This window comes from Nannospalax galili, unplaced genomic scaffold (genome assembly GCF_000622305.1).
Source record: "Nannospalax galili isolate Female #2095 unplaced genomic scaffold, S.galili_v1.0 scaffold385, whole genome shotgun sequence".
NCBI lineage: Eukaryota > Metazoa > Chordata > Mammalia > Rodentia > Spalacidae > Nannospalax > Nannospalax galili.
Window position 1 is genome coordinate 469,219 of NW_008354956.1, and position 27,398 is coordinate 496,616.

General features: G+C 52.0%; 1 protein-coding gene and 1 pseudogene across 1 annotated transcript; both read right to left on the reverse strand.

Annotated features, from left to right (window-relative positions):
- Positions 1-1,276: 1,276 nt before the first annotated feature.
- LOC103749157 lies at positions 1,277-2,273 on the reverse strand (annotated as a pseudogene).
- A 3,472-nt stretch (positions 2,274-5,745) lies between these two features.
- Positions 5,746-25,816, reverse strand: Smg9 (SMG9 nonsense mediated mRNA decay factor). The gene is made up of 14 exons (XM_008851982.3): positions 25,299-25,816; positions 21,764-21,919; positions 20,145-20,219; positions 19,793-20,057; positions 19,617-19,714; positions 17,460-17,572; positions 13,175-13,286; positions 11,629-11,724; positions 11,247-11,332; positions 8,765-8,871; positions 7,985-8,092; positions 7,718-7,846; positions 7,402-7,546; positions 5,746-6,212 (listed from the first exon to the last, which is right to left on the reverse strand). Exons 2-14 carry the CDS (start codon positions 21,911-21,913, stop codon positions 6,134-6,136), a joined length of 1,563 nt encoding a protein of 520 aa, XP_008850204.1. The 5' UTR covers positions 21,914-21,919; positions 25,299-25,816; the 3' UTR covers positions 5,746-6,133.
- Positions 25,817-27,398: the final 1,582 nt, after the last annotated feature.

The window sequence follows — 27,398 nt, forward strand, 5'->3', positions numbered from 1 at the left end:
GTCAGAAGAGGGCATCAGACCCCTTGGAACTGGAGTTAGACAATTGTGAGCCGCCATGTAGGTGTTGGGAATTGAATCTGGGCCCTGTGCAAGAGCAGCCAGTGCTCTTAACCACTGAGCCACCTCTCCAGTCCCTCTTGTTTTAAAATTAAAAAATTTTTAATTTTATGTGTGTCCTAGTTTGTCTCTCCATTGCTGTGACAAAACACTCTGACCACTACCAACTTGGGGAGGAAAGGGTTTATTTTATCTTACATCTCCCAGGTCACAATTCATCAGGGAGCCCAAGGTAGGAACTCAGGGTAGGAACCTGGAGGCAGGAGCTAAACACAGGCCATGGAGGAATGCTGCTTACTGGCTTGCTCCCCTGGCCCCTATTCAGCCTGCTTTCTTTTTTTCTTTCTTTTTTTTTTAATTTTAGAGTCTTTAATTTTTTGTTGTTTTTGTTTTTTGTTTTGTTTTAATGGGGTCTCCCCAGTCCCAGAGCATCTGGAAGTCATTATGTGGACCAGGCTAGCCTCAATCTCACAGAGATCCCCTTGCCTCTGACTCCCAAGGGCTGGGGATTAAAGGCTTGAGCAGTCACACCCATTGTAGAGAATGTTTAAAATGAGTTTTCCTTTGACATAAAATCATGTCTTTCTTCGTTCAGTGAAAGCAAATTAAATTGATAATAGCCTTACCAGTACGAAAATTCAGAAGCAGATTTAAATAAATATGTTATGATTTTCTATAGAGAGGAAAAAAATCACATGCAATGTTTTCTTACTAATGACTATACTGAGTAATAGTTAACCCTAAGGTAGAGGAAACAGGAACATTTAAAAAAATTTAAATAGTATTTGTAAAATAACATCAGGTGTTTGTATAAATTATAATATATATAATATGTACTATCATATTGAATCACCATCGTAAGTCTTACATTTTTATGAAAATGGAAAATGAATCAGGTTTTAATTCAAAGAATTTTTTCTTAGAAAGTTTCATTTCTAAATGTAAAAACTCCTATGTCTTTTATCACAAAGTCACGGTAAATACTTTTAAAAATGTATAAAAATAAATGTATGACAATGATACAGAAAATAAACTATAATTTGAAAGCCTATTAGCACAACTGGAGCTACTGACATCACAGGTTAATTGACACAGTTATTTCAATAAAGAAGACGCATTGCATATTCCTTTTAGAAAGTCTCAGTCATTAAGCAGACCTTGAATCTTCTCATGAAACTACTACCACATGCCTGATCTTTGCTTCTCATTTCCAGTTTTTTCAAAAAAACATGAAATCAATGAGGGAGCAAGCACGGAGCATCACGGCTTTCATTTTCACATCAAGATCCAGTGGAAACTGGATCCCAAAGTTATCTGCGTCTGCGAATGCCTCTCTCACAAAATCAGACCATTGCTTCGAAATTTTGCCAACTAGAGATTCTTCATCTAGAGATTTGATCTCAAAATCAATATCTGAACAACAGCTGCAGACAACACACGGACCAACAACTCTGAGAATATCCTCTTTCTTCTCATTTTGAAGTGTAAACTTCGGGAGACATGGGTGCCAGGTCTGAGTAACGTAACCCACCGGCACACCAGGAGGAGCTTGGACTTCGATCTCCTAGAGGCAGCAGGGGAAACAGCAGCTGCTGCATCTCAGGGGTCTCTCTAGAGCCATGACTTCTTGGCCCATATTATCCAGGATCTTCATGGTGACAGTCGAGCTGCTCCACAGCAGTTTCGAATACAGCAGTCATCTTCCACTGCGAAGTAAAAAACCCTCTGTCCAAAGCTCTTCTTGATTTCGTATTTGTTGTTCGTTTCAAAGCCTGTTAAGACTTCCAGAAGTTCAATTTGCTGATGAACCAGAATCTGATCTGAGCTAAGTATTCCAGCCCAGGTGGGCAGTTCAGTGGAGGTGGTGGTGCTGGCATCCAGGGGGCCCCTGCAGGGCCAACTGATTGACTGTATACTGGCTGACTTTGGACAGGAAAACCACCTGGGCCAGCACCTGCATAGCCTCCTGGTGGGACTGGGTAGCCAGGCTGGGGTCCTGGATAGGCTCCTTGGGGCCCTTGGTAGCCAGCCTGGGGCCCAGGGTAGCCAGTGTGTTCTGGAGGTCCTTGGAATGCTGCTGGTGGGTACAGAGGGCCATACCCAGCTGGCATGTTGTGCTTTTCCATGATTCAAAGGGTTCTTCTCAGTGAGTGTTACTTCTGCCTACAGTACAGCTCCAATTGATAAACCGGAAGAAAGCTTGTTCCTGGAACCAGGAGGTGGCCTCCCCCAGACTTCTGCTGCTTCTTTCGGAGCGCAGCGGGGGAGCGGACGTCCAGGTGTGGGATGTCAGGACTGGGAGGTCGAGGGGCGCAGCTCCCCGGGACAAGCGTGGAGAGATCTGGAGTGAGTGGTGACTGGAGGCCGTGGCTGCTGCTTCCTGGATCCCTGGACTGTGATGGAGGCCAGCGACCCACCTCCTCCTCCCCAGCCTGCTTTCTTATGCAACACAGGCCCACCCGCCCAGGGATGAGTGTTTTGTCTGCATGTGTTTAAGCACACCACATTTATGCAGTGCCTGCAGAGACCAGAAGAGGATGCTGGAGCCCCTGAACTGAAGTTATGGATGGTTGTTATCTGCCATGTGGGTGCTAGGAACTGAATCTGGGTCCTCTACAAGGTCAGTGCTTTTAGCTGCTGAGCCATCTCTCCAGTCCCCTTTAAAAAAAAAAGTTTGTGTGTGAGGGTGTACATGTGCTCGTGTGTGTATGTGTGTACATGGGCACTCACATGTATGTAGAAGTTAGAGGACAACTTGTGGGAGTCAGTTCTCTCCTTCTACCATGTGGGGCCCAGTGATTGAACTAAAGTTGTCATATTTCACAGCAAGCACTTTTACCCAATGAGCCATCTTGCCAGCCCCCGTTCTCCTTTTCTTTTTAAATATTTTTATTTTGTATGTATTCATGCATTGCCTGCATGTGTGTAAGTGCACCTGTGTCGTGCAATGCCCATGGAGGACAGAAGAGGCTGTTGGATCTCCTGGAACTGGAGTTACAGTTAAATGCCATGTGGGTGCTGGGATTCAAACCCGGCTCTTCTGCAAGAAGAGCCAGTGTTCTTAACTGCTGAGCCATCTCTCCAGCCCCCTTCCCCCCCTTTTTTTCCTAAGGCTAGGGTCTCACTCTGTAGCCTAGACTGACCTAAAACTTGTGGCAATCCTCCTGCCTCAGTTCCTGGATGCTCAGAGTACACCGTAATACCAGGGTAAGCTCTTCTAGCTCACCTGCTCCGAGATAGGCACATACTTTCCTGCCTCGTACAGCACAGAACCTCCTCAGATCTGTGCTGGCTGGCTGTAGGTGCAGGCTCTGGGCTGGGTGGATTCTACCTTCCCAGCTTCCAAGGCCGAGAGTAGGCAAAGAGGTCGTCCAAGGCCACACTGTGTGACTAAAGTCCTCGGTGAGGAGTCCTCTCAGCTGCCATTTCCTGCCAAGTCAGCTCCTCTCAGCGGCTGGAGACAGCCCAGATGCTCCCATCGAGGAAAAAACGTAGATACCGTTTGTGTTATTCACACTCAGCACACTGCGGACATTCCTGAGGTGGATCCAGCAACCTTGTTTTATAGATGGGAAAACAAGCCCTGAGATGTTTGGTCACTGGCCCTTGGCCACACAGCTGGCAGGGTGGGATCAGAGGCAGCCTGGTCTAGGACTGGCATCCTTACACTACGGGCTGTGCTCCAATTGCTGAGCACAGGGAACTGGCAGGGACAGGCAGAATGGTGTGCCTCCCTGCAGTGTGGATGGTGGGAAGGAAACAAAGGTCTTCCTGCTTGTTGTGGTTGTACTGGAGGTGACTTCTGGCTGGGGGTGATGGAAACTGCAGAGCCGTAGGTGGTGTTCCCAGTGGCCATGTTGGCCATCTCACTGTCCCTCTCAGAGAAGGGCTCCCTCCACAGTTCATCTGGCTGGGGGACCACTGAAGCCTCAGGGAGTCACTCAGGACCTGATTCCTTGTCAGAAAGACTGAGCAGCCCCTCACAAAACCATCACTGCAGTACAGGGCCTGTGGACCAAGCCTCCCAGAGGTGCCTCCGCCATCACTGTCCTGGGCACCTGGGGCACGTCTGGCACTTCCCTCACCGTTCTGTACTTCTGACTGTATTGAACACAAAGACTTCCTTTACCCGATCCCTGGTGGGTCCCATAAGCCATGAGCCTGGATGGGCAGGGAGCAGCCAAGCATGCCCCAGGACACAGCTGTACCCACTCCCAGCCTGGTAGCGTCAGGGATGGAAAGAACTCAAGTTCCTTCCTTCCAGGATGAGGCCTGGTTGCTGACCTGTTTCTCATCCTGGGTTCTGAGCCCTTTTTTGGTTACTGCCCCCTACTTTCTCTGCTCTGGCAAACTCCTGAACCAACCAGCAGAGTCCCTGGAGGAGATGGATTTTTGAGACAGTTACCTCCAAACAGTCAAGGCTGGAACCTGTGATTCTGCCGCCTCCAAATCCTTGGTGCTGGGACCAGTGGTGTCTACCACTGTGCCTGGCTTGGGGCACAAGTTTGACAGGGAAGAACGGAGTTGTCGCGGCTGCAGAGGGCAGCAGGAGGATTTTTAGATTGGGAGCATGGCAGAGGATTTGGAAGCATTTGTGTGAGGGCAGTGATGGTACAGCTCTGAAGGACCTGGAGAATCACCTAAATAGGGCACTAGGCCAGGGCGGGGCGGGGGCTCTCAGACTTGCTCTTTGTAGACTTGCATAGACTCCCCACCTGACTTACTGTGCTTGAGGCCCAAGGATACCCCTTTATAAGGACGTGACAGGAAGGACATGCCTAAAAGGAGGAAGTGGGGGACAGTGAGATAGGCAGGCGGGAAAACAGCTCTGCAAGGCAGTGGCCTGGCATTATGTGACTAAGGATTGGGACTGGCCAGGGCAATTTGAATACGTCATTTGGGGAGAACGGAGATCTTGTACCATGCATGAAGTGAGCAGAGGAGCCGACAACACTGAACCACATGGGAGTAGTTTAGGGCACAGCCTCAGGATCTGAAGGCCAGGACTGCTGCTCCTAAGCAGGAGTTGTGAGATCCATGAAGGGAACGGAAGGGGAGACTAAAGGCAAGCACTGCACACTAAGGACAGTTCCTTTGTTGGTTTGGCTTTTTGAGATAGGGTCTCCATGAAGCCCAGGCTGTCTCAATTTTGTCTGAGGCTGGCCTTGACTGTTTTTGTTTTTGTTTTTTTAGCAGGGTCTATATGGCTCTGGGTAGGCTGGAGCTCCTTATGTAAACCAGGCTGACCTCAAACAAACTCACAAGAGATCTGATGCCTTCTGTCTCCTGAGCTGAGATTAAAAGGGTGCACCACCATGCCTGGCCTGGCCTTGAACTTCGGATCCTCCTGCCTCTATTCCTGAGTGCTGAGATTACAGGCTGAGCGCCACACTTATTTTTTCAATTTAGGCATTACATTTACCTAGACATGGAACCAGAGGGCAGGCAATGTAGCACTCTAGCCCAATGCTGAACCATCCTATCCTGAACACAGACAGAGGCTTGAGGCTACCCTGGCGGCGGTGGCGGGGCGGGGCAGGGGGGGGGTCCTTCCTACTGTTCCTATCTGCTCCTAGGAACTCTGCCCCTCCTGTTCCTAGCCCTGTGGAAAGCTTAGGCTCTAGTGACAGATCACTGGCCCTGCTTTGCAGGATGGATGCTGAGTGGGGAAGAAACTGGCATCAGAGCCTGCTTGCATGACAGAGTTTATTTAAACCACCAGATCTGCCCAATCAGAGCTCTTCAGACCCCACCTACCCCAGGGAAGGCCTGGAATCCTGAACCTGAGTGGGGCCAGGCTTTCTGGGGACTGTTCTGACTCCTCCCACTGCCTGTCCCTGTGGGGGCTTGGGACGGGCTGCTCATCCCAGGCTGGGGTGGGATCTCTTAGTTACCCCTTCAATAGCACCCCATCAGAGGGGCTGGCTTCGGACACCTCACATCTCTGGGCAAGAAGTCCTGATCCCTCTGCCAGGCCTCTGCCACTCTCCCCTCTGGGATGGCTGTGTGTGCCCCTCACTGTCCACAGACTGTCCGCAGGACAAGGAGCTTCCTATGAGCTGCTCTTCCCTTGCCCTCAGGCTAGCAGGCGGCTGTACTCTGCCAAGGCGGAGGACTTCTTCACCCCATCCCAGATGCGGGCAGCGTAGTGGAACCTGTGGGAGGGAGACAGACATCAGGGCAGCCCCACACAACTCCACACAGCCCAGCACAAGCTCCAGGCAGGTGGAAAACTGAGGCCCAAGGAACAGGTAGTGTGTGACAGAGCTTCTTGCAGCTGGTCCCCTAGAATGGGATACAGCAGTGGCACCAGCCCACATGGAGTGGCCCTGCTTCTCTGTCCTCTCCTGGGAAGCACAGCTGAGGGGCTGGGATGGAGGCCCAAGTCCCTGCTCAGGGCCAGCTGTGGTGGGCACTGAGATGGGGGAAACACTGAACAGCAGCTGCAAAGCCTTCAGTGGTCAGGTCCTCCCCTCAGGTTTAGTCAAAGGCGGTAGTAGAGCTGGTATTGTACCCAGTGAGTACAGGCTCCTGGTCCACTGCCCTGGCCAAATGCCAGAACTTCCAGACCCAGGTTAGAGAACCCGTGCCAGGAAAGACTTCTGTCATGCTCACAACTTCCATGTGGGGGCGGCAGCCTGGGCCCATTCTCTGTGGGCTCTGCACACAGACTTGTGTGAAGTAGGGGACACAGGGAGGGAGGGCACCAGCAGGTAGGGAGGAGGGAGACCGAGGTGGAGCCGCTGAGCGCAGCTCCCATGACTCTGCTCCACTTCTGGTGCCAGCTGGGCTCTGTCACTCACCACTTCAAAGGGTCCAAGCTTAACCAGGCTCTCAGGTCCTTCTCCTGGGTAGGGACACCTCGCCACTGGTACATGACCTTGCCATGTGACACTTAGATTTCTTTTTTAGTTTTTTTTGAGATAGGGTCTCCCAGTAGTCCCAGCTATCCTAGAATTCACTATGTAGACCGGCTGGTCTTGATCTCACAGAGATCCACCTGCCTCTGCCTCCCAGGTACTGGGATTAAAAGAGTGTGCCACCACATCCGGCCTAAATTTTTTTCTTTGAGACAGTCAGTCTCACTTTACACCAGGCTGGCCTTGCACTCACAATTCTGCCCTGGTCTCTTGGGTATGAGGATTATAGGCCTGAGCTACTAGGCCCTATATTTCTATCAGAAAAATCTGTAAGACCCACAGCCCCCAGGTCCATAGAAGATGGACCTGGCAGAGGCAGATCAGTAAGACCTGGAGAACAGGGCTATGGAGGTCCCAGACCTGAGAGCTTCCAGGCTGCACTAGCTGGGACTCTTAAATGCACTTCTGTCTGCAGAACTCTTACCAGTTCTTTTCAGTGAGGATTGTGTGTGACAGCTGTGGCCGCGCCATGGACATCACCTGGCTCCGAAGCTTGCTCACCAAGGACTGGAAGCTGGGGTGACCACGGTACCCAGGCAGCAGGGAGAAGAGGGGGCTGGAACCAGGCCCTGAAACGGGGTGGGCACTTCAGAGTTAAGCCCTGGCCCAGATCTTCAGGAATCTTCACAACTCAAACATGCTGAGAAAGGGTCCTAGGACCAGGTGACAAGCCAGGGTCTTCTCCTAGTCCAGGGTAGGCGGTCTCCCTGTGGTCCAGACGCCCTGAGGGGTAACTGCACCTGCTCTTGGTGGGTTCTCGCTCTCGGCTTCACTGTCCATGAAAGGCACCAGGAACAAGTTGACCTCGGAGTCCAGGAAGTCGGGTGGCAGCCCCGGGAAGACGTTGCACTGCAGCATGGACAGCAGACCTGGGGAGTGGACGCTTCAGCCTGCAGCCCAAGCTGCCATCACGAGTGGGGGCCTGGCAGCCAGGGGCAGGGCCAGGAAGGCTCACAGGGGGTCTCTGCCCTGGTACCAGGAACTAGGAGGCTGCTGGAGAGCCTTACCCTTGTAGCGCAGGTGGGAATGTGCCATGAGTTGGTCGATCATCAGGTGCATCTGCCGCAGCTTCCGGGGACAGAAGTCCTCCCGGCGTGCCTTGTTCTGCAGGAAGACTGGGGGGGGTGGGGGAAGAGTGCAGCTGTGAGGCAGACAGCACTTGGCCTCATGGGCTCCCAGAGCTCCCCAGTTCAGCTAACTCAGTTATTTCTGTATTATACCTTAACACCTGAGCAGGGTGGTGCTGAGCACCCAGGGAAAAGTCAAATCTGATCTCCACCATCTAAGGGCCCCAGCTTGCTGGAAAGAGATGAGGCCAGGTGTGGGATCAGCGGCTTGGCAGGAGGCTCAAAGGGCTTAGTAATGCCTGAGACTAGGGGGAGAGAGAGGAGAGAGAGAGGGGGGAGGGGAGAGAGGGGAGGGGGGGGAGGGAGAGAGAGAGAGAGAGAGAGAGAGAGAGAGAGAGAGAGAGAAAGAGGAGGGAGAGAGAGAGAGAGAGAGAGAGAGAGAGAGAGAGAGAGAGAAAGAGGAGAGAACAGGAACGCAGCTCTTTTGCCCAGGACAAGGGGGACAGTGTGTGTGTGTACAGGAACCCAGCTCTTTTCCCCAGCCAAGATGCCCAGGACCCAGAAACTGCAGACCCACTCTGACATGGAGCCAGACCCAGGCTTGGTGACTGGGGCTGAATTGAGATGGCAGGGACTGGAGAAGTCACAGCTAATTCCTCTGACTCCTGGGCTTCCCAAATCTCAAGTCCTTTTCCCCCTCCAACTCCCCGTGGCTCTCACCCAGGTGGGGGTAGTACTCGGTGCCCTCATCGGAGCCTGCGGAGCTGCTGGACTCGTGGCTGGGGGACGGAGTGGAGGGCTTCACCATTTCCGCCGTCTGCAGGAACCTGCAGATTTGGAGTGTGGGGCTGAGGTTGTGCATGCGTACCACCTTCCCTCAGGAGGACTCTCCTTGAGAGTCTGATGAGCACTGCAGTCAGTGTTTGTCATGAAATTTTAGAGTTAAGACAGGAATCCATGGACGCCTGTGTCAACTGTGCAAAATTTGAGTTTTCCTTATTAAAAAAACAAAAGCACAGGGCGGGGTGGTGCACACGTTTAATCCCAACACTCAGGAGGCAGAGGCAGGCAGATCTCTCTGAGTTCAAGCCCAGCCTGGTCTACATAGTGAGTTCCAGGCCAGTTGGGGCTACAGGGAGACTCTGTCTCAAAAAAGACCAAAACCAAAAAACAAAAGCAAACAACAGTTGGTGTGGTGGCACATGCCTATAGTCCCAGTCACTTGGGAAGTTGAGGCAGGAGGAGGATTCCTTGAGTCCAGGAATGTGGGGCCAGCATGGGCTACAGACCCAGTCTCAACACCACCCCCCAGCATGGGCTAGAGACTCAGTCTCAACACCTCCCCCTGACAAAAACCCCAAACGCAAACCAAACCAGCAATAAAACCAATAAACCCCCCCAAAACCAACTTTTTGGAAGTTTTAGGTTCACAGAAAGTGGGGTCCCAATGTCCCATGTGCCTCCCCACAGACTGCCTACCACAAGCAGCACCACAGCAGAGTGGGGTCACCACTGCCTGCCACACACTGACACCTGTCACCAAGTCCACCCTTCATGTGGGCCACACCGGGTGGAGCATACCACAGCCACCACAGCTCCAGAGTTTCAGTCTCCCCAACCCCAACCTACCCCGCCAGCCCCCAGCCCTGTCCCGTCTCTTGCTTCGCCTTCTCCTAGTTGTCTCCAGGCTGGACCGCTCACTCGACAGCCTTCCCACTCTGGCTTCCTTCACTTCACAATCCCATTATGGAGGCTCCTCCGTTCTTTCACAGCTCCATAGTTTCTTTCTAGCGCTGAATAATACCATATTGTCTGGATCGCTTCCTCATCCATTCACCTACACAAGGCACAGCTGCTTCCGGGCTGTGGCCACTATGAACAAAGCTGCTATAAATAACCCACGTGCAGGGCTTTGTGTGGGCCTGTTTTCACTTTGTGCTATTTTAAAGCAAATTTCCCAGGCGTGTAACAGTAAATAAAATAAACCTGTGTGCAAAGGGAACTGAGACCTGTTAAACATGTGGGCACTCTTCTACACGACACCTGCCCACAGTTCTAGAGCCCAACCACAGAAAATTGCCTCAAAACCCAGCTCTGCCATAGGTCCCGAGCTACAGCCCAGATCAAGAACCCCACACGAGCCCCATTCTGTTTCCTTCATGCCTGTGCCCCAGCGCCTGGTGCACGGTTCTGTCATTTACTTGTGTGCATGAACCCCGGTGGACGGTAGGAGGGGATGTTCAGAATTACGTCACTCAGGTCTGGTCACAACACCTTGCTTCCTGGCAAGTCTTTTTCTGCTGCTGGCCAGACCCTTGACTCAGCCCCATCTCCAGTGCTAATCTTAACAGTGGCTCCCTCTAACTGAGTGCTTCCTGTGTTCTGAGTACTGTGCTGGATGTCTGAGTTAACTCAGCCTCACAGAATGAGGAATGTAGATCCATACCCAGAGAGAGCTGGGATCCAAACTCAGGGGCTGCCTAACTTTGGGGATATTTTGCTTCTCACCCCAGTTCTCCCCTCTGCTCTGCTGGGCCCAAAGTTGCCCAGGTAAGACTCTCCCCGGGACCCATGGCCTGCCAAGGGACTAGAGAGAAAGTACACCTGTCTATAGGAGCTGGAGGACAAACTCCAAGGACCCAATGGACCAGGGCTCCTGACCTTTCTTCATTCAACAAATCCACACTCAGTGTCTGCCTGTGCCAGGCCCCACATGCAGGGCTGGGACCCTGCATTCCAGAGTGCAGCAGACCTGTTGTCTCCCTTCAGAGAGGCAGGCACAGTGTGGACGAGGAAGGTGGAGAGGGAATACTATGGCAGTCAGCTAGGGGAGGCCCAAGACTGGCCTGGACAGCACAAGGAGGGAAGCTGAGAGGACCTATAGGAAAAGAGCTTCCAGCCAGGGACAAGGAGTGCAAGAGGAGCACCCCAGTCCTGAGCTACAGGAGGAAGAGCCAGAGGCCTGCCACGTCCTTCTTGGATGCTGGAGGACCCCATAAGGCAGCATGAGAAGGACTGTGTGCTTCACTCTATATAACAGTCAGTGGAGTCAATGAGTAAGCACTCGGGGATGCCTTGAGGGAGCTCAAGGGGGGATGACCTGTTGCCATGTATGTTTCAACAGGGTCCCTCGGCTGGCTGCCAGGTGGGACTGTGAGAGTCGGGTCTGAAGCTCAGCCTGATCCCCAAAGTGGCTCCTCACCTGTACAGACTGAGGTCAGTGAACCAGTCCTGCACAACGATGACCACGTGGCAGACAGTGAAGAGGAAGGCAGCGATCTGCAGTGACTGTGGGGGCAAAGGGTTGGGGTGAGGGCTCTTCTGCCGGGACCAGGCCCAATCTCAGGACATAGTCAAGGTGCAGCAGGGAAGGGCCTTCAGTCGCCTTCTATGTGCATACGCTGGGTGGCCTGTTTCCTTAACAGTCACAGGCAAAAAGCAGCACCCTGCCTTACACAGGGAAACATGAGGCTTGTCGGGGAGGGTTGGGAACTGACTGTCTGAGGCTAGCCCCAGGGCAGCCAATGAAAGCAACCATGCTCAGCTGCAGTGCAGATCCTGAAAGGCCCACTCGACTCCCTCACCTGCATCTCCACGTAAGTGTGGGGGAGGTTGTACTCTGGAGGCAGTTTGCGGTCATTATTGATGAGGTGATCCAAGATGGAGGGGCTCAGGATGGGCTGCAGGAAATGAACCAGGGAGAGGTTAATATGAGGCACGGGGCTGGCAAGTTCCAAAGGCTGGAGGGAGATGAGATGCGGCCTGAGGTTCAAGTGAGACCAGTAGCACAGAGGGTCAATTCTAATTAGTGCATTGGTGGTCAGCGAGAGGGGGCTAACGACAGTATCAAAGCAGATCCATCTTCCCCAGCACCTTTACAAACCAACCATAGCTGTTCTCAAGCGTGCGCCCAAGGCCAGGTACCTCGTGGTGCTGATAAAATCCCCAAGTACTTGAATGAGTCCCGTCCCTACTGGATTCTTTATTGTTGGCTGTTTCACAGGCTTTCAAAGCTTTGCTGAGATAATTACTTAGGTCAAAAAATGATTAGTGTGAAACTTGGTGAGGATTTACAAATTGCATCAGTGCATGTAAAAGAATCCATGGTGAGCCTGCAAAGCTTTTCTTAAAGGGACATTCAGCTGAAAACACCAAGCAAAATCAGACTAACTGGCTAACCGCAGTCAGTGGATTCTTTTGGAATTTTCGATTTGTTTACTTTCTAGGATACCAAACCCCAAGCAGGGTTGGTGGCCTTGTTTTGCTGACCCCCTTCTCTTCTCTGACCCAGCCGGCAGCCAGGGTTGCTTGTAGTCCCTGCACAGGACTGGGCACCTGGGACTCTTCACGCTGTAAGTTTTCCACTTTGTGTCATCAAAACCCAGAGAGCCTGAGTATCAACTCTGGGCCAGGCCCAACACCTGGTGCGGAATGTTCACACACGCCAACAACTCACAGTGCGACAGTGGCACCAGAGCTGGGAATTTCCACCACACATCATGGGAGTCTTTGGAGGAGAAGCATTAGCCAGGCACATTGGCCAACAGTGGACACTAACAGCTAAGAGCATCAAGGTTAGCCTAGCTGTGACGGCACTGTCACCAGGACAGGATTGTCTGAACTCTGAAACCTCTCAAGGACCCTGGGAGCGCTAGCTCCATTTTTGAAACTCGGGTGGAAATGTTAATGGACTTGACCGAGGTGGTTTCAGGTCAAGAGAAGAGGATGAATGGAGCCAGAGAGAGAACCGTGGAGGGGCTGGTGACGGCTCCCCAGGTTGACGACAGCAGCTGGAAGGAGTCAAGCCACAACTCCTGATGCCAGGTTGAGGAGCCTGCTGGGCAAACGTGAGACAGGTCAGTCCCCACGACAGCAACAAGCCTGGCAAGATCCTCGGGCCAGGTTGTAGCCAAGCACTTTGCCACTTCCATTAGGCTGAGGAGAGCCTGCACCCCATTTACAGGTGAACAACAGGTGGGGGGGGCGTTAAACTTCAAGTCACCAACTGGTAAGGTTAAAATTCAGGACCCAGACCCATACAGACCCCAAGCCATACTTAAGGCATGCTGCTCAGAGACCCTTCAGGCCACCGTGCAGAGATGAATGGGAGAGGCAGCTGGGGGCCAGCACCTGCGTGTCCAGGAACACAATCCGCTCTTGGGTAATGAAGAAGTCGATGCCGCTGGTCTGGTTGCCCCCTCGTTCCTTCATCTCAGCGCTCTGAGCCCGAAAGACATACGCCCTAGGAGAGGGGCACATGGGGAACATGAACATTCTGGCTCCAGGCCTTTGACACCTCTGGAGACTAACTCCAGACTTGGGAGCTGTGGTTCCCTACCAGCCCTCCAGACCTTCGTCCCTGGCCATGGTTGTGGGGGAGGGAATGTCTCCCACTTCACTCCTATCTATGAGTACACTCATGAGTCCAGCAAACAGAGGCAGTCAACTGGAGTGCTTACGCGACCAGGCTGCCAGACTGAGAGGCCGCAGGCCCCAACTCTCTATCTTCCTGGCTCTGGGGCACGAGACAAATTTTTTAACCTCTCTCTGTTTTCCCATCTGTAGAGTGGGGTTAATGACACTATCCAACCAAGCATGTCTGACCTTTTGATGTTGTGGCACAACACTGTCATCTACAGAGTTCAGACTCAGGAACTATGGGAGTTACAAAAAAGCCAACCAGAAATCCTCACGGTATTTTAAGTTATTTTATGATTTTGTGTTGGACCATGTTCATAGCTACCCTGGGTTGCATGTGGCCTATGGGCTGCAAGATGGACACACTGCCACCAGGCTACAGCACAGAAGGCCCTCCACCCCACGGGCCCCAGTTCTTCTGTTGCTGAGTCCCCTCATGGCAGAATGGGGCCTCGCCCTAAGCTCAGCTCTGACGCTGACACTGAAATTGCCTGCCTCGGCAGGGTTTGAGCTGCTCCTGAAGATGCCTGTTCTCCCACTTGGCAGATACTACAGAAAACTTCCCACCCGGGCGGCACCAGGTAGAGCAGTGAGCAGGAGACAAAGCCTCAGCAACATGGTGCTTCTGTTGTGCTCACCAGTCAGGATGGCCTGTAAGTGTGGGGATAAGGGAGCAGGGGATGAGGATGATGGGGCGGTGGAGCTGGAAAGGGCAGCCCTGAGGAGGGAGAGGAAGCAGGAGGCAAGTAGGATGTGTGTGCGAGAGTGGATAAATGTAGACCAGGGCTATTTCAGGCCAAAGGCAGAGGCTGCACAAAGAGCAGGACTGGGAAGAGTAGTAAGCACAGGCAGGGGCAAGGGGGGTGGCAGCAAGCAGAGACCACACAGGCCCCTCTTCGTGAGGTGCAGACAGGAGCTGGGGTTAGGGGGTCTATGAGCCAGAGGTGCCTTGGTGAGCAGGGGTGACAGCAGATTCCGGTCTGGAAAGCTGCCCTTGCTGAAGCACGGCAAAGATGCCAGGGAAAGAATGGAGAGCAGCTCAGCAGGCCCAGTGGCACGGCATCTCCTCAGGCCTCACCTCCTCCGACCTTCTCTCTGCCGTTTCTCTATAGTGTGAAGAACGGAACCCAGGGCCTCTGCTGCAGCATGCTAGGCAAGCGCTGTGCAGCCGAGCCACGGACTCCCCTCCCTACTTGCTCTGCTCCTCAGCCTGAGCTATTCTGCACACCTCTAAGGCTTCGAGTCTGCCTCCCTCTCACTGAACACTCTGCACCCTGGGAGTCTGTTCTCCTCATTGAGGCCTTCCTTCACTGCCAAATTTAAAGCTGTAACCTAGCCTTTTGGTATAACTATTTTTGTTTGTTTGAGACAAGGTCTCATGTAGCTCAGGCTGTCTTTAAACTTAGTGTGTAGCTGAATTTGAATTCTAAAAATTTTTTTCTTGTATGTGTATGAGTGTTTTGCCTGCATGTATGTAAGTGGACCATGTGTGTGCAATACCCGCAGAGGCCAGAAAAGGCTGCAGGATCCCCTGAAACTGGAGTTACAGACAGCTATTAGCTGCCATGTGGGTGCTGGGAACTGAACCGAGGTCCTCTGCAAGAAAAGCCATTGTTTTTAATTGCTGAGCCACCTTTCCAGCCAACCTTGATCTTAATCTTCCTGCCTCTGCCTCTCCAGTGCTGGGATCACAGGCATGTGCCACCATATCAGCCTGTTTTCATCTTCTAACATGCCAAATCGATTCTCTTTACAACCTCCCATTAAACACAAGCGCACGAAGCAGAGTCAGTCACATGCACTGTGGAGCCAAGGACGGTGGCCTGTGCACAGGAAGCATCTAGGACACAGCTGCTGAATTGAAAGAAGACAGAGAGGGCAGGAGGTTCTCAGCATCCTCCAGGGAAGACAGTGGCTTGGACCAGGGGCTGGGCATGCATGAGGGAGATGCATCATAAAGAGAATGAGATAAAACTCCAGGAGCTGATGAAGAGAGTCAGAACCAGTCTACCACAGGCAATAAGATGACATGACTCAAAGAGGTGATCCTCTCTAGTCCAAGAACCTGGATTGAGAGCACAGGGGAGCTCTGCTGGCTGGTGAAAGCGGACATAGTAAGAAAGCCATCTGAGAGCTGGAGCAGCTCCAAAGCACAGCTGAGCTGAAGGTATAGGTGAGCAAAAGAGGAATTGACCTTGGAGGGAGGCACAGGGACCTTTTAAATCCAGGCCCAGGCAACAGCAGTTCCTAACCTTCCCTGGGTCTCCATCAGGCCCTCAGACCTGGGGAGAACCAAGGGCCCTTTCCTTAGAAGAAAAACCTGACACTAAACAGAGGTTGTAAGACAGAGGCCAGCCTCGGCTACATAACGAGTTTGAGGCCAGCCTGGGATACATAGGTAAGACACTGTCTCAACAAAACAAACATGGAGAGATGGCTCAGCAGTTAAGAGCACTGTCTGCTTTTGCAGAGGACCCAGGTTCAGTTCCCAGCACACACATGATGGCTAACAATGTCTGTAACCTCCAGTTCTAAGGGATCCAATGTCTTCTTCTGACCTCTGTGAATACTGCATGACACACGTGCACTTATAGACATGTAGACAAAACACTCATACACAGAAAATAATAAAAAAATTATTTAAAGAGGAGCAAAAATGGAGGATTTTCACTCTTCAGTTTTAGACCTTAATATAATGCTATATTAAAATTGGTCCTGGTATGAGGATAGGCACGTAGATTGAATGAGTAGATGGAGACTCTAAAATTAGGTTCAGTTCCCAGCACTCACACGATGACTAATAATATCCTAAACTCCAGTTCCAGGGGATCTGGCATGGGTGCACTTACATACCTGCAGAAAAGCCCTCATTCACATAAAACACAAAAACCCCCAAAGTCCCACAGTGCCAACAATAAAAGCCATCTGTGGAGGTGTCAAAACTGCACATACTGTCTGGGCTCAGGGCTCCCGATACCCATCTGAGGCGGCAAGGTGCCATCTCCTGTACAAAGCAAACCCTAGCTTCTGTGGGCAACCCAAACCTCTGCTCCCTGCTGTCTCTAGTGGCCCCTATCCTTCCCACCCCTATCCTGAGTCTTTGTTAAATCTAAAGGTCCCCAGTCCCTAACCCCTGCCTCTCCACTTCCTTCTTGTTAGGTTTTAGGGAGGGAGAGGAGAGGAGAGGAGGTTCAAGAGAGGCACGGAGTCACATCAGCTTTCTGGCAAGAGGTAGAGAGTGTGGCTGATAACAGAGGAAGGGGCGTGGGGCATACACAACTAATGATATATAACAAGTCATTGTCTCGGTAGGGGTGTGGGGCTAGGTTAATGTATAGCCCATATTAGGGTGACAGAGTCACCTGTCCCATCTGTCCCTGGAGACCTGTTTCTAGGGGAGAGGCTTCCTGTCTTTTGAGTCATGAACTTCTCTGCCCCCAGCATCAGATACATGTCTTAAGTTCCCTCTTTCCAAAATCCCCTCCTCTAACTTCACCCTTTATCTTTGTAAATAGCCCCCTATCCCCCTACTGAAAAGTAGGTCAGGGACTCCTCACAGCCCAGAGAGGCAGAGCCTTTTCCCAATGTAAACTAGCAGGACCAGGACTTACTCAGAACCTGCCCCATGTCTAGATTGTTCCCTGTCCTGTCATCCCAGATCACCAGCCACCGTCCTAACTTTGGGCTCCATGCCAGGTGCTGCTGCACCCTCCAAAACCCCACTAGAACATGGGGAGAGGTAACTGCCAACAAGCAGCTAAGAAGTAACAAGCCGAGCCTGAGGCAGCCTCCATGGAAAGCTTTAATGACTACATCATCCCACTTCCTGGCTGGGAGCTAGACTCAGCCAGCCCACATGGACTCACCCTCTCCATGAAGTTAGCCTGAGAGGGGAGCTTCTTCGAAGCCCTTTGGTTTACAGCACCCAGACCCCGCTCCCCGTGGTTAGCCACTTCTCCCTGGCCTCCTGCACCCACACCCCCATGATGGCGCTCACCTCTGGTCTTCCTCTGGAGTGTTGGCTGACAGCAGTGACATGACCATGGACTTGCCTGTCCCCTGGAGGCCCAGGACACCGACCACTAGCACATCAGTCTGATCCAGCAGGTACTGTGGGGGGAAGGGGGCATGTGAGGCTCATAAGCCTTGCAGATACTGGCAGAGTGAGCTGGGGTTCACCCACCCACTTTGTCAGAGATGAGGAAAAACTTCTAGTCTCCATCTTCTCATCTGGGCAGAGGGCCTCTGTTCTGTGTTGTGGAGGGTTTGTGTGGAATGTTCTGGGCCCACATAGCACCTGTGAGAACTCTGAGGTAGAAAAGAAAGTGTGGTCGGAAAACAGAAGGAAGTGGATGGCCACTGCATCCTGACTGTGCCCAATCTCGGCTGACTCAGAAGCTAAGCAGGGTCAGGCCTGGTCAGTACTTGGATGGGGGAATGAGAGGGGCTGGGAAGCAGCGGAGAAAAGGCCAGCGTGATTGGGAGAGGAGAAAGGGACAAAGACAGAACTATCTACGGAAGGTCCCTAAGGGAGTGTACGCACAGAAGGAGCAGAGATCTTGGAGACCTTTGCCTTAGAGCTATCAGCTTAGCTGACCTTCACCGCCAGGGGGCACAGGAGACCTTCTAAAGGCTAGAAGCTCTATTGGCTGAGCCTCAGAATCCCCAGAAGGACTTAAAAAAACAAAACGGGAACCTTGGCCCTGACTGGGACTTAATGAGCACTTTAAAACAGAACACCCAGGGCTGTGCGTTCATTATGGGAGGCACAGATCACATGCAGCTAGTTAATAAAAAATAAAACAAAATTGACAATTCTGTTCTTTAGCCTTACGGGTCACAACGCCAAGTGCTCATAGAGGCCACCGTACTAACTAGGTAGCGCAGAGCAATTTTATCACTACAGACAGAGCCACTTGGCAGTGGAGGGTAGGCATGGTCACTGGTTCTTTTTCTTTTTAAAGCATCCCAGCTGGTGCCAATTTGTCTGGATCTTGGAGTAAGGGCCAGGTCATACAAGGCCTGGAAGTTGAACAGACTCAGGATGCAAGGATGAGGGGTGGGGTAGGGAGACAGCCCTGGGAGAGTCTTTGTAGGGGCAGAAAAAGCATATGAGAGACTGGAGGTAGGTGTGCCAGGCCCAGCAATGCAGGGCCCTAGCAAAGCAAGGTCTGCTGGGATGGTCCTCCAGCTGACTCCATGGGGACAGCATGGAGCTGGACCACTGAGGAAGAGTAACAGGATAGGGTCAGGAGACACCTCTGCTTTGAGATGGCATAGGGGGTCTTGGCCATCTGGGTGGCAGGAAGCACACCTCTCTACCAAAAGGCACCAAGGCATGTCAGGGTTTCAACTGGGCCTGGTGGCATAGGCCTGCCATCCCAGCTATTCAGGAAACTGAGGCAGGAGGACGGTCAGTCCAGGCGAGCCTGGGCAACTCAGTGAGACACTGCTTTATTTATTTTTTATTTAGGTATTTTTGGTCTTTTTGAGGCAGGGTCTCCCTGTAGTCCAAGTTGGCTTGGAACTCGCTATGTAGACCAGACTGGCCTTGAACTCACAGAGATCTACCTGCTTCTGTCTCCTGAGTACTGGGATTAAAGGCATGTACCACCATGCCTCGCGAGACCCTGTTTTTTTTTTTTAATTTTTTATTTTATTTTTAAAAGAAGTCTAGGGCTGGGTTGGAGAGATAGCTCAGCGGTTAAGAGCACTGACTGCTCTTGCAGAGGTCTCGGGTTTGATTCCCATCACCCACATGGTGGCTACAAACCGTCCTTAACTCCAGTTCCAGGGAAATCCGAAGCCCTCTTCTGACCTCCGAGGCATTGCATGACACAGGTGCACTCACATACATGCAGACAATACACTCATACACATAAAATAAAAATAATAAAATATTTTTTTTAAAAAAAGTATTCTGGGGCTGTAGTTCAGGGCAGAACATTTGCCCAGCATGTCTGAGACCCTGGGTTCAATCCTCAGTGCCATATACACACCCCCACCAAGAACAAAATCTGTAGACATTCAACCACCAGCACAGCAAGCTGGGTAAAATACGGGCCTGGCTGGGTGAGAGCCTCTGGCAGCTCCTGAGGGCTGTTCTGGAGGTGTGGGAAGGAGGTGGGACCTAAGGAAGGCTGGGCAGCTGTACCTCGATGGCACTGTCACACCAGTTCATCTGGTCGTCCACCAGCTTGATGCTGTGCTTCATGCGTTCAGGGGGCAGGAGCTTGGCCTGACCCACCACAGCTAGACAGGGAGGAGACAGAATGGTGAGGGTATGCTGGGCTGGGAGCCCATCCCTACCCAGCCTTTAGGGTCACTCACGGTCCATGGCAGTGGGGGCAGCGGTGCCCATGCCCCGGTTCTGGATTTGGTACACAGGCTGTGTGGGTCTCTGCCCCTCCTTCTCTCCCTTGGGTGGCGCAGGGGCTACAGGGGGTGGTGGGGCAGTGCCCTCAGGGGTGGAGGCCCCCGTCCCTGCCACAGGCCCCTTCCCCTCCTCTCGGGGCTTCATGAGCACAATGGGCTTCTCCAGGGGGGGTGGGGCGGGTGGTGCGGCCGGGGCTGTGGGTGGCGGCGGCTGCTTTGACTGTGGAAGTGAGAAGGTTGGAATCCATGGGGGAAGTCCTCTCCACTGCTCCTCCCTGCCTCCATTCCCAGGGCTCCCACTACTCACCCGCTCTGCTGGGGGCTTTGAGAGGATGATGGGGGTTTTCTGCATGACAGTGGCACTTGGGTCTTCACTGCCATCCTGTAGAGAGGGAGGGCGATGGGTCACTGGAGCTGCTCCCTGGACACTCCAGCCTGCACACTGCCTTCCACCCTCCCAACAACCCTGACAGACGGGTGCTATTACTATTCCCACATAACAGAGAGAAACTGAGAGGCTGAGTGAGCAATGGAGGTAGGGATCTGAACCCAGGCCGCCTGGCTGCGGTGCGCCATCTTCACTCCAGCCAGCTGCCAAGCCCACGGGAAGGAGCAGGGGCCTGGTGGGGGGCTCTACAACTCGGTCTGAACCTTGCCAGGGCAAGAGCCACACCCACCCTACCTTGGTGCTCAACTGTGGGAGTGGGGCAGGAGCGCCTTCCTTATAGGACGCCACCTGTCACATGGCAGGAGCTGTACTGGGAGAGCTGCTGGGGGCCTGGCTACCCTGATGGCCAAGTCCCCTTGGCCCTGCCTCTGCTCTTGAAGGTTGGTGGGCTGCTCCCCACATGCTGTCCTCTTCCCACTCCTGACCACCCCCAGACTAGAAGGTGTGACCTGTGCCCCAGGCCTGCTCCTGCCCAGGGGTCACTGTGGAGCCTCACCAGGCCTGTTTCTCCTTAAACTCCGATCACTCCCTGGGTCACAGAGAACAAAACCCAGGATCAGCGCAGAGTACTCTGGCAGGGAATAGAGCTCCAAGGGAAGACCCTAGGATGACAGGCCAGAATTCTAAAAGGCTGAAGGAATGAGTGACATTTTGGATGGAGGCTAAGGGTAGGGAGATGACAGGCGTGCTCATGAGGGGTGTGGGACTCAAACAGAGGACAGGGATGGAGGAGACAGCCAGAAGGAGGCCCAGCGGGAGGAGAAACACAAGCAGGAGAAATGGCGGGAAGAAGCAGGGTCAACTGGGGTATGCGGACCACAGGAGTGCAGAGCCCGGGACAAAGGTGCAACGCACGGCTGCTTGTTCAGGAACTTCGGCTGACAAAAGCTGGGAAGACGGCATGTTCCCCTGAGGGCTGTGTGTGCTAGTGGTCATAGGGTGCCTGTGAGGGTTTGAGAAGACCCACGGAACGGCAGCACTCTGCCCAGAGCAAGCACACATGCTGCTGGGTGACCTAAAACTGCTGTGGATGGTGGTGGTCAACTCTTTCGAATAGGAGTTCAAGTCAGCCCTGGCCCAGCACTTCCCCTTCAACGTACTTCTGCTCCATGAAGTCCCGAGTTCTTTCCAAGACCCATCAGGACCTGACCCCGTCTCCTCTCATGCCCCTTCGTCTACCGCAGCCACACCGCCTGCTGGAGCCCACCATATCCCAGCCACTCCAGGACCTTTGCACTAGCTGTTCTACCTAGAATGTCCTTCAACTCAGATCTGGAGTGGCTTCCCCCCACACCTCCTTCAGCCCTCGGTTCCAGTCACCTCTTCAGAGGCCTTTTCCCTGTATGGCATCAAAAGCAGTCTCATTATTCTTTTCCACCTCACCCCACCAGGGCAGTTTTGGTCACAGGTACAGGGTATCACAAGCACTCATAGAGCCACAGGACCTACACATGCTACACTTGGGTCTAGACACTCACCCGTCTCTCTCTTTCCCAGGGTGCGATGTAGTCTCTCTCCCGACTGCCAGGCCCAGAAAGATTCTGGGGTCCTCCAGAGCCCGGCTCTTTCCACCGTCGCCGCCGCTCTATTCCATAGAGACCAGGCTGACTGTGCCCTGACTCCGACATGGCCACCTAGAGGAAGGACGGGGTTTCAGTGCAGACCCAGTCTCCCCTCTTCACAGGGCTCACTCAGGACTTGAATGAAGGCTGTTCCTTGCAAAAAAGAGCTCTGGGGCTGACAACATGGCTCAGTGAGTAAAGGTGCTTGCTGCCAAGCATGAGGATATGAGTTCAATCCCCAGGACCCACATGACAGAAGGAGAGAACGGACTCCTGAAAGTTGCCCCTCCATAAATAAATTTTAAAAATTCAAAGACAAACGGGACAGAGGGGTGTGGTGGTACCCTCTTTAATCCCAGCACTCAGGAGGTAGAGGCAGGCAGATCTCTGTGAGATCCAGGCCAGCCTGGTCAACATAGCAACTTCCAGGCCAGATAGGGCTACAGGGAGACCCTGCCTAGAGAAGACAAATAAATAGAAATAAAATCAAAACAAAAAACAAACAGGCTAGAGAGATGGCTCAGTGGTTAAGTGCATGTACTGTGTTCTTGCAGAGGACCTCAGTTGGATTCCCAGCACATCAGTCAGTTCACACCAGCCTCTAACTGCAACCCCACAGGATCAGACGCCCTCTTATGGCCTCTATGGACACTGCACTCATGTGCACAAGCCCCCATGCAGGCATACACATATACATATAATAAAAAATGAAACAAACCCAAAGGGGGTTCTGTGGTGACAGCTAACTGCCAGATGGCTTCCAGTATTTTCTCCCTGCTTCTTCCACAATAGGAAACCCTCTGTTCTGCAGGAGGTGTTAGCACACACCATCCAGAAAATAATTCTCAGTTATGTCTGCAGTTAGATGTGGCCACACCATTAAATATTTCTGGCAAATGTTAGGAGAGAGCATGGTTTGGCAGCATTTGGAAAAAGGTACAGGCCTTCTGCCTTCTCCTCTCGACTGAAAGCAATGTGGATGTGGAGGCCAGAGCTCAGGCAGCCACCTTGAGCTTCAAGGCAACTTAACAGAAAGCATGGTAAAACAAGACACAAGCTTTAATCCCATATAAACTTTAAGTTGCCTACCCCTGAAGCTGGTGAGAAACATGTATTTCTATCTCTTATTTGTAACCAGAACTATGTATAACTACTGAAAAGCTCCAACAGAAATACGACTTACAGGGCAGAGTCATATCAAAGTGGTATAGTGTTGTTCCCCAAATGCAAGTCGTTTTCTCACAAATCAGTTAACAAAATCCTGTTAGATAAGTGTTCTTTTCATTAACCATGTATGTAACTGTGTGTTTGTGTGTGTGTGTATTTATGAGTGGGCTGGGTTCTGGCTCCCATGGACCCATTTTCACCTATCGGGTCCCATTCCATTCCAGTGTGCTAACCTTCTGTTCCTGATGGCCTGCCCTCCCCGACCCTGAACTTCAAAGGTCTCTCCATGGTCTCATCCATTTAAGATGTTAGGAATGTACATTCCCTATGCGGCCCACTCTCCAAATCCTCCAGATCTCTCCCCATGGAGCATCTGTAGGCTAGGGAAACCTTTGAGTACTTGTCTACAGGACCATATGGGGCTGCCTGTTCCAGCTCAGGGGTCAGACTGGCAAACTGTGGTCTACAGACCAAATCTGGCCCATCTTCTGTTTTTCCAAACACAAGGTCTCATTGGAACACAGCCCCACCCATTTACAAAGTGCCTATGGGTGCTTTCTTTTTATTTATTTTTATTTTGTGTATGAATGTTTTGACTGTATCTAAATGCAACTGTGTCATGCAATGCCTGCAGAGGCCAGAAGAGGGCACTGGCTCTCCTGAAACGGGAGTTACAGATGCCTGTTGGGACCGGAACCAACGTCCTCTGCAAGAGCAACCTGTACTCTTAACCACTGAGCCATCTCTCTGGCCCCTATGGCTGCCATTATCCACTGGCAAGCGGGTAGTGGTGACCTAGGCAGCATGACCTGTTCTCTGGTCCTTTACAGTGTGCTCTCCCCATCCCCACCTGAGGATTCAATGACATCAACAGATTCCTGCACCACACTCTAGAACTAAAGGAGTAATTTTGCCAGCTTGTCTAGCCCCTCTCACATCTAGTGACCTGTTCCTAGCCATAAACTGGGCTGCAGACTGCCCTTTTAGATGGAGGGCAACGGCCTGCTAACAGGTGCTTATGGGGAGTGATTCAGCTCTTAAATGACCGTTTACAGTTTCGGGGACTCTCCACAACCCAGGGCTCCTTCCTCCTCTGCAATTAACTGTCTGTTTCCCTCTTACTGTGCAAACCTCAAAGCTCAACTGTCCATTCCCTGCCCCCATGGGGAGCCTGCCTCAGAACCTAAGGCCAAGTACATACAATCTGGGGACCCCTAATGTTGTTTCCAGGGTTTTGGGAGGAGACCTCCTCCCTGCAAACTTACAAAGCCTCTCTTGTTTACTTACAGGGCTCCTAGAAATAAAGTCTAACTCATATATTCTTGGGGGGGAAGGGTGTTTGTGTAGGTGGATGCATATACATGTGTGTACACATGCATGTGGAGGTCCAAGATCAACCTTGGGTGACTTTCTCAGGAGCTGACCACCTTGTTTTTTGAGACAGGGTCTCTCAGAGTGATGGAGCTTGCCAATTAAGGTAGACGGTGGGTCTGCCTGCTTCTGCTTCCCCAGTGCTGGGATTAGAAACATGTTCCACTACCCCTGGCATTTTACACGGGCTCTGTGGATCAAATTCAGGTCCTCATACCTACACTGCAATCACTTTACAGACTGTCTCCCCCTCAGTTCTTAGGCATCTCCTTACACATCTTTTGGAGAATCTTCCAGCATCAAAGTGCTTTTGCTTAGGAGACTCCCAAGTCCTAGCTGTGCACTAATCATGCCCTTTCTCTTGAGGCACCCCACACCCCAGAACTTCATAGCCTACACATTTCCCTCCTCTCCCAGACACCATCCCATTCCATAGACCAGGCTGTTTCACAGCATTCTCCTGCCTCCGAACCCACAGAGTACGAAGGCACACGTGAGCCACCATATCCAGACCTCCTTACCCATTTTCCTAAGGACTCCCTAATATTTAGACCCATGTATTTGGAGGCTCTTCTACGGGGTCCCCCAAAACACAATTTCCATTTATACCTTTCTTGGAAGGCAGCCCTAGAATATTTAAGAGTGTGTGTCGGGCTTCTACAGCGGTATTTCCAGAAATTTCCTCCCTATATTATTGATTGTCTCAGATCTATAGGGACACCTTAAGGAATCTTCAGTTTACATTTACTTATTGGCATCTCCCGCCAACTGCGTGCTTGATTCGCTGCCCTCGCGGCTCCTACTCAGCGACTTTTAATGGCATAGAAGGGGCGGGGCCAACTTATGCCCCACCCTCCAAGCCCCGCCCCCCATCGGCGCGCACGCCTCCCACGGGCCCCCGGAGCCCACTTACCTAAGGCGACTGCTGATTGGTTCCTGCGCGCTCTGAGTGACGGGAGTAACACGGGGGGCGGGTAAGTTCCACGGCAAACCCTGCCTAGTAAACGACTCTGGAGGGACCCGAGCGTGAGATAGAGAGACAGAGACAGAGACAGAGAGACAGAAATGCAGGTGCCGGCTACTTTGGAACAGGCCTCGGCGTCCCGGAAGTGCCCAGCGGAGAAGGAGGAGGAGGAAGAGGAGGAGGAGGAAGCAGCTCCGGGTAAAACAAGTCAGGCCCGCGCGGCTGAATGCGCATGCGCTGCGGAATAGGGCGCGCGCGAGTACACAATGCGCGCGCCAGACTGAGCATGCGTAGATGGAGGTGGCTGACTTCACTCATGCGGATTACGGAAAGAGACGAGAGCTCGGTGTGGCTGGCAGTGCGCAAGCGCATTGTTTTTCTGGGCGGGGCTAGTGTATGGCGGGACAAGCGGATCCAGAGATTTTGGGTTCGAGTCCCGCCTCCTCAGGGATAGCGACAGGTCGAAGCGGCCTGAGCTGAGTGAGTGCTGCGCATATAGGAATGAGCTGGCCGAGGGGCGAGATCCTGTTGGACCTTGACAGACAGGCGGGCAGGGTCCAGGTCAGCCAAGCTGTGCGAACTAAAGAAAAGTCTAGCTGGCTCAGCAGTTAAGAGCCCTGGTTGCCCTTGCAAGGGACCCGGGTTCGAGCAACCACATGAACTTCAGTTCCTGGGGATCTGATGCCCTCTTCTGGCTTCCCCATTGTATGGCATGTGTGCAATTACATACATACAGGCAAAACACTCATACACATAAAATAATAAATTTTAAAAATGGTCCTCAAACTTGAGTGCTTGTTTGGAGGTTCTAGCAGGGGAGCACAACTACTCGTATATCCTTGACCGAAGATCGGCCCTCCTCTATTCGGGGAACGTTGTCCTCTTCAACCAAGCACACAGCTTCGGGAGGGATGCACATGGAGCATTGAAGGAGGAAGGGCACACCCGCCTAGCCAGCCAGATCAGCCAGTCAACCCTGGCGATCAATGGGGTGACAGATGTCGCAGCCAGATCGCCCTTATATCCTAATTGTCCTCAAACTTGAAAAAAAAGTTAGGAATTGGTGGTGTGAGCCTTGAATCCTAGTACGTGGGAAGTAGAGGCATGTGGATCTCTGAGTTTGAGGCCAGCCTAAAGTTCCAAGCCAGTCAGGGCTACTTAATGAGACCATGTCCCCCCCAAAACCTTATATGTATCTGTATATAAATGATGACACATGCACATACTGACATAACCTAAGCAACCCAATGGGTAGCCAGTAGAAGAGGGTCCACATCTGATCCTGTTTCTCTATCCCTAAAGCACTGGCTGGGGCCTTGGCCAGATCCCTCTGTACTCTGCTTCTATGATCTGGTTTGTTAAATGGGCATCATGGTACCCTACCTTGTGGTTGTCAGCATTAAGTGGTTGAGAGTCGCTGGCTGTGCTCTGGTGCATAGCAGCACCCTGTGCTGGTGTTACTTTGTGATCTACAATGATGATAATGGTTGATCCTCAGCTGCCTGCTTGGAGGGCTAGGTGCAGTTATTTCTCTAGGTGCCAAGATGGCCTTGGTGAAAACCCCAATCAGGACCTGAGCATGGTGACACCTGCCTGTAATCACAGCACTCAGGAAGCTCAAGCAAGAGGACCACCAGTTCAAGTCCAGTCTGAGCTATATAGACTGTTTCTCAAAGCTAAGCACTGTTGACACAGACTGCCTTGAGTTCTGTGGTTTATGCCTTCGTTTGAGATGTGGTGGTGTGAAATCTAAACTCTTGGGACTTAGGACTCTCAAAAGATTTAGTGAACCCAAGAAATAAAGGGACAAGTTTTGCCAACTTCCAGCAGCAAGCCTAAACAGCAGTTGGGAAAATAGCTGGTAGTCTAAAGCCAAGAATATTTGTGTGTATGCAGATATGTGTGTGTATGCATGCAGGTGCACATTCATGTGGAGGCCAGAGGCCAGTGTTGGGTGTCTTCGGTTTCCAATTGCTTCTCCACTTATTTTTTTTATTATCTTATTGTGTGTGTGTGTGTGTGTGTGTGTGTGTGTGTGTGTGTGTGTGT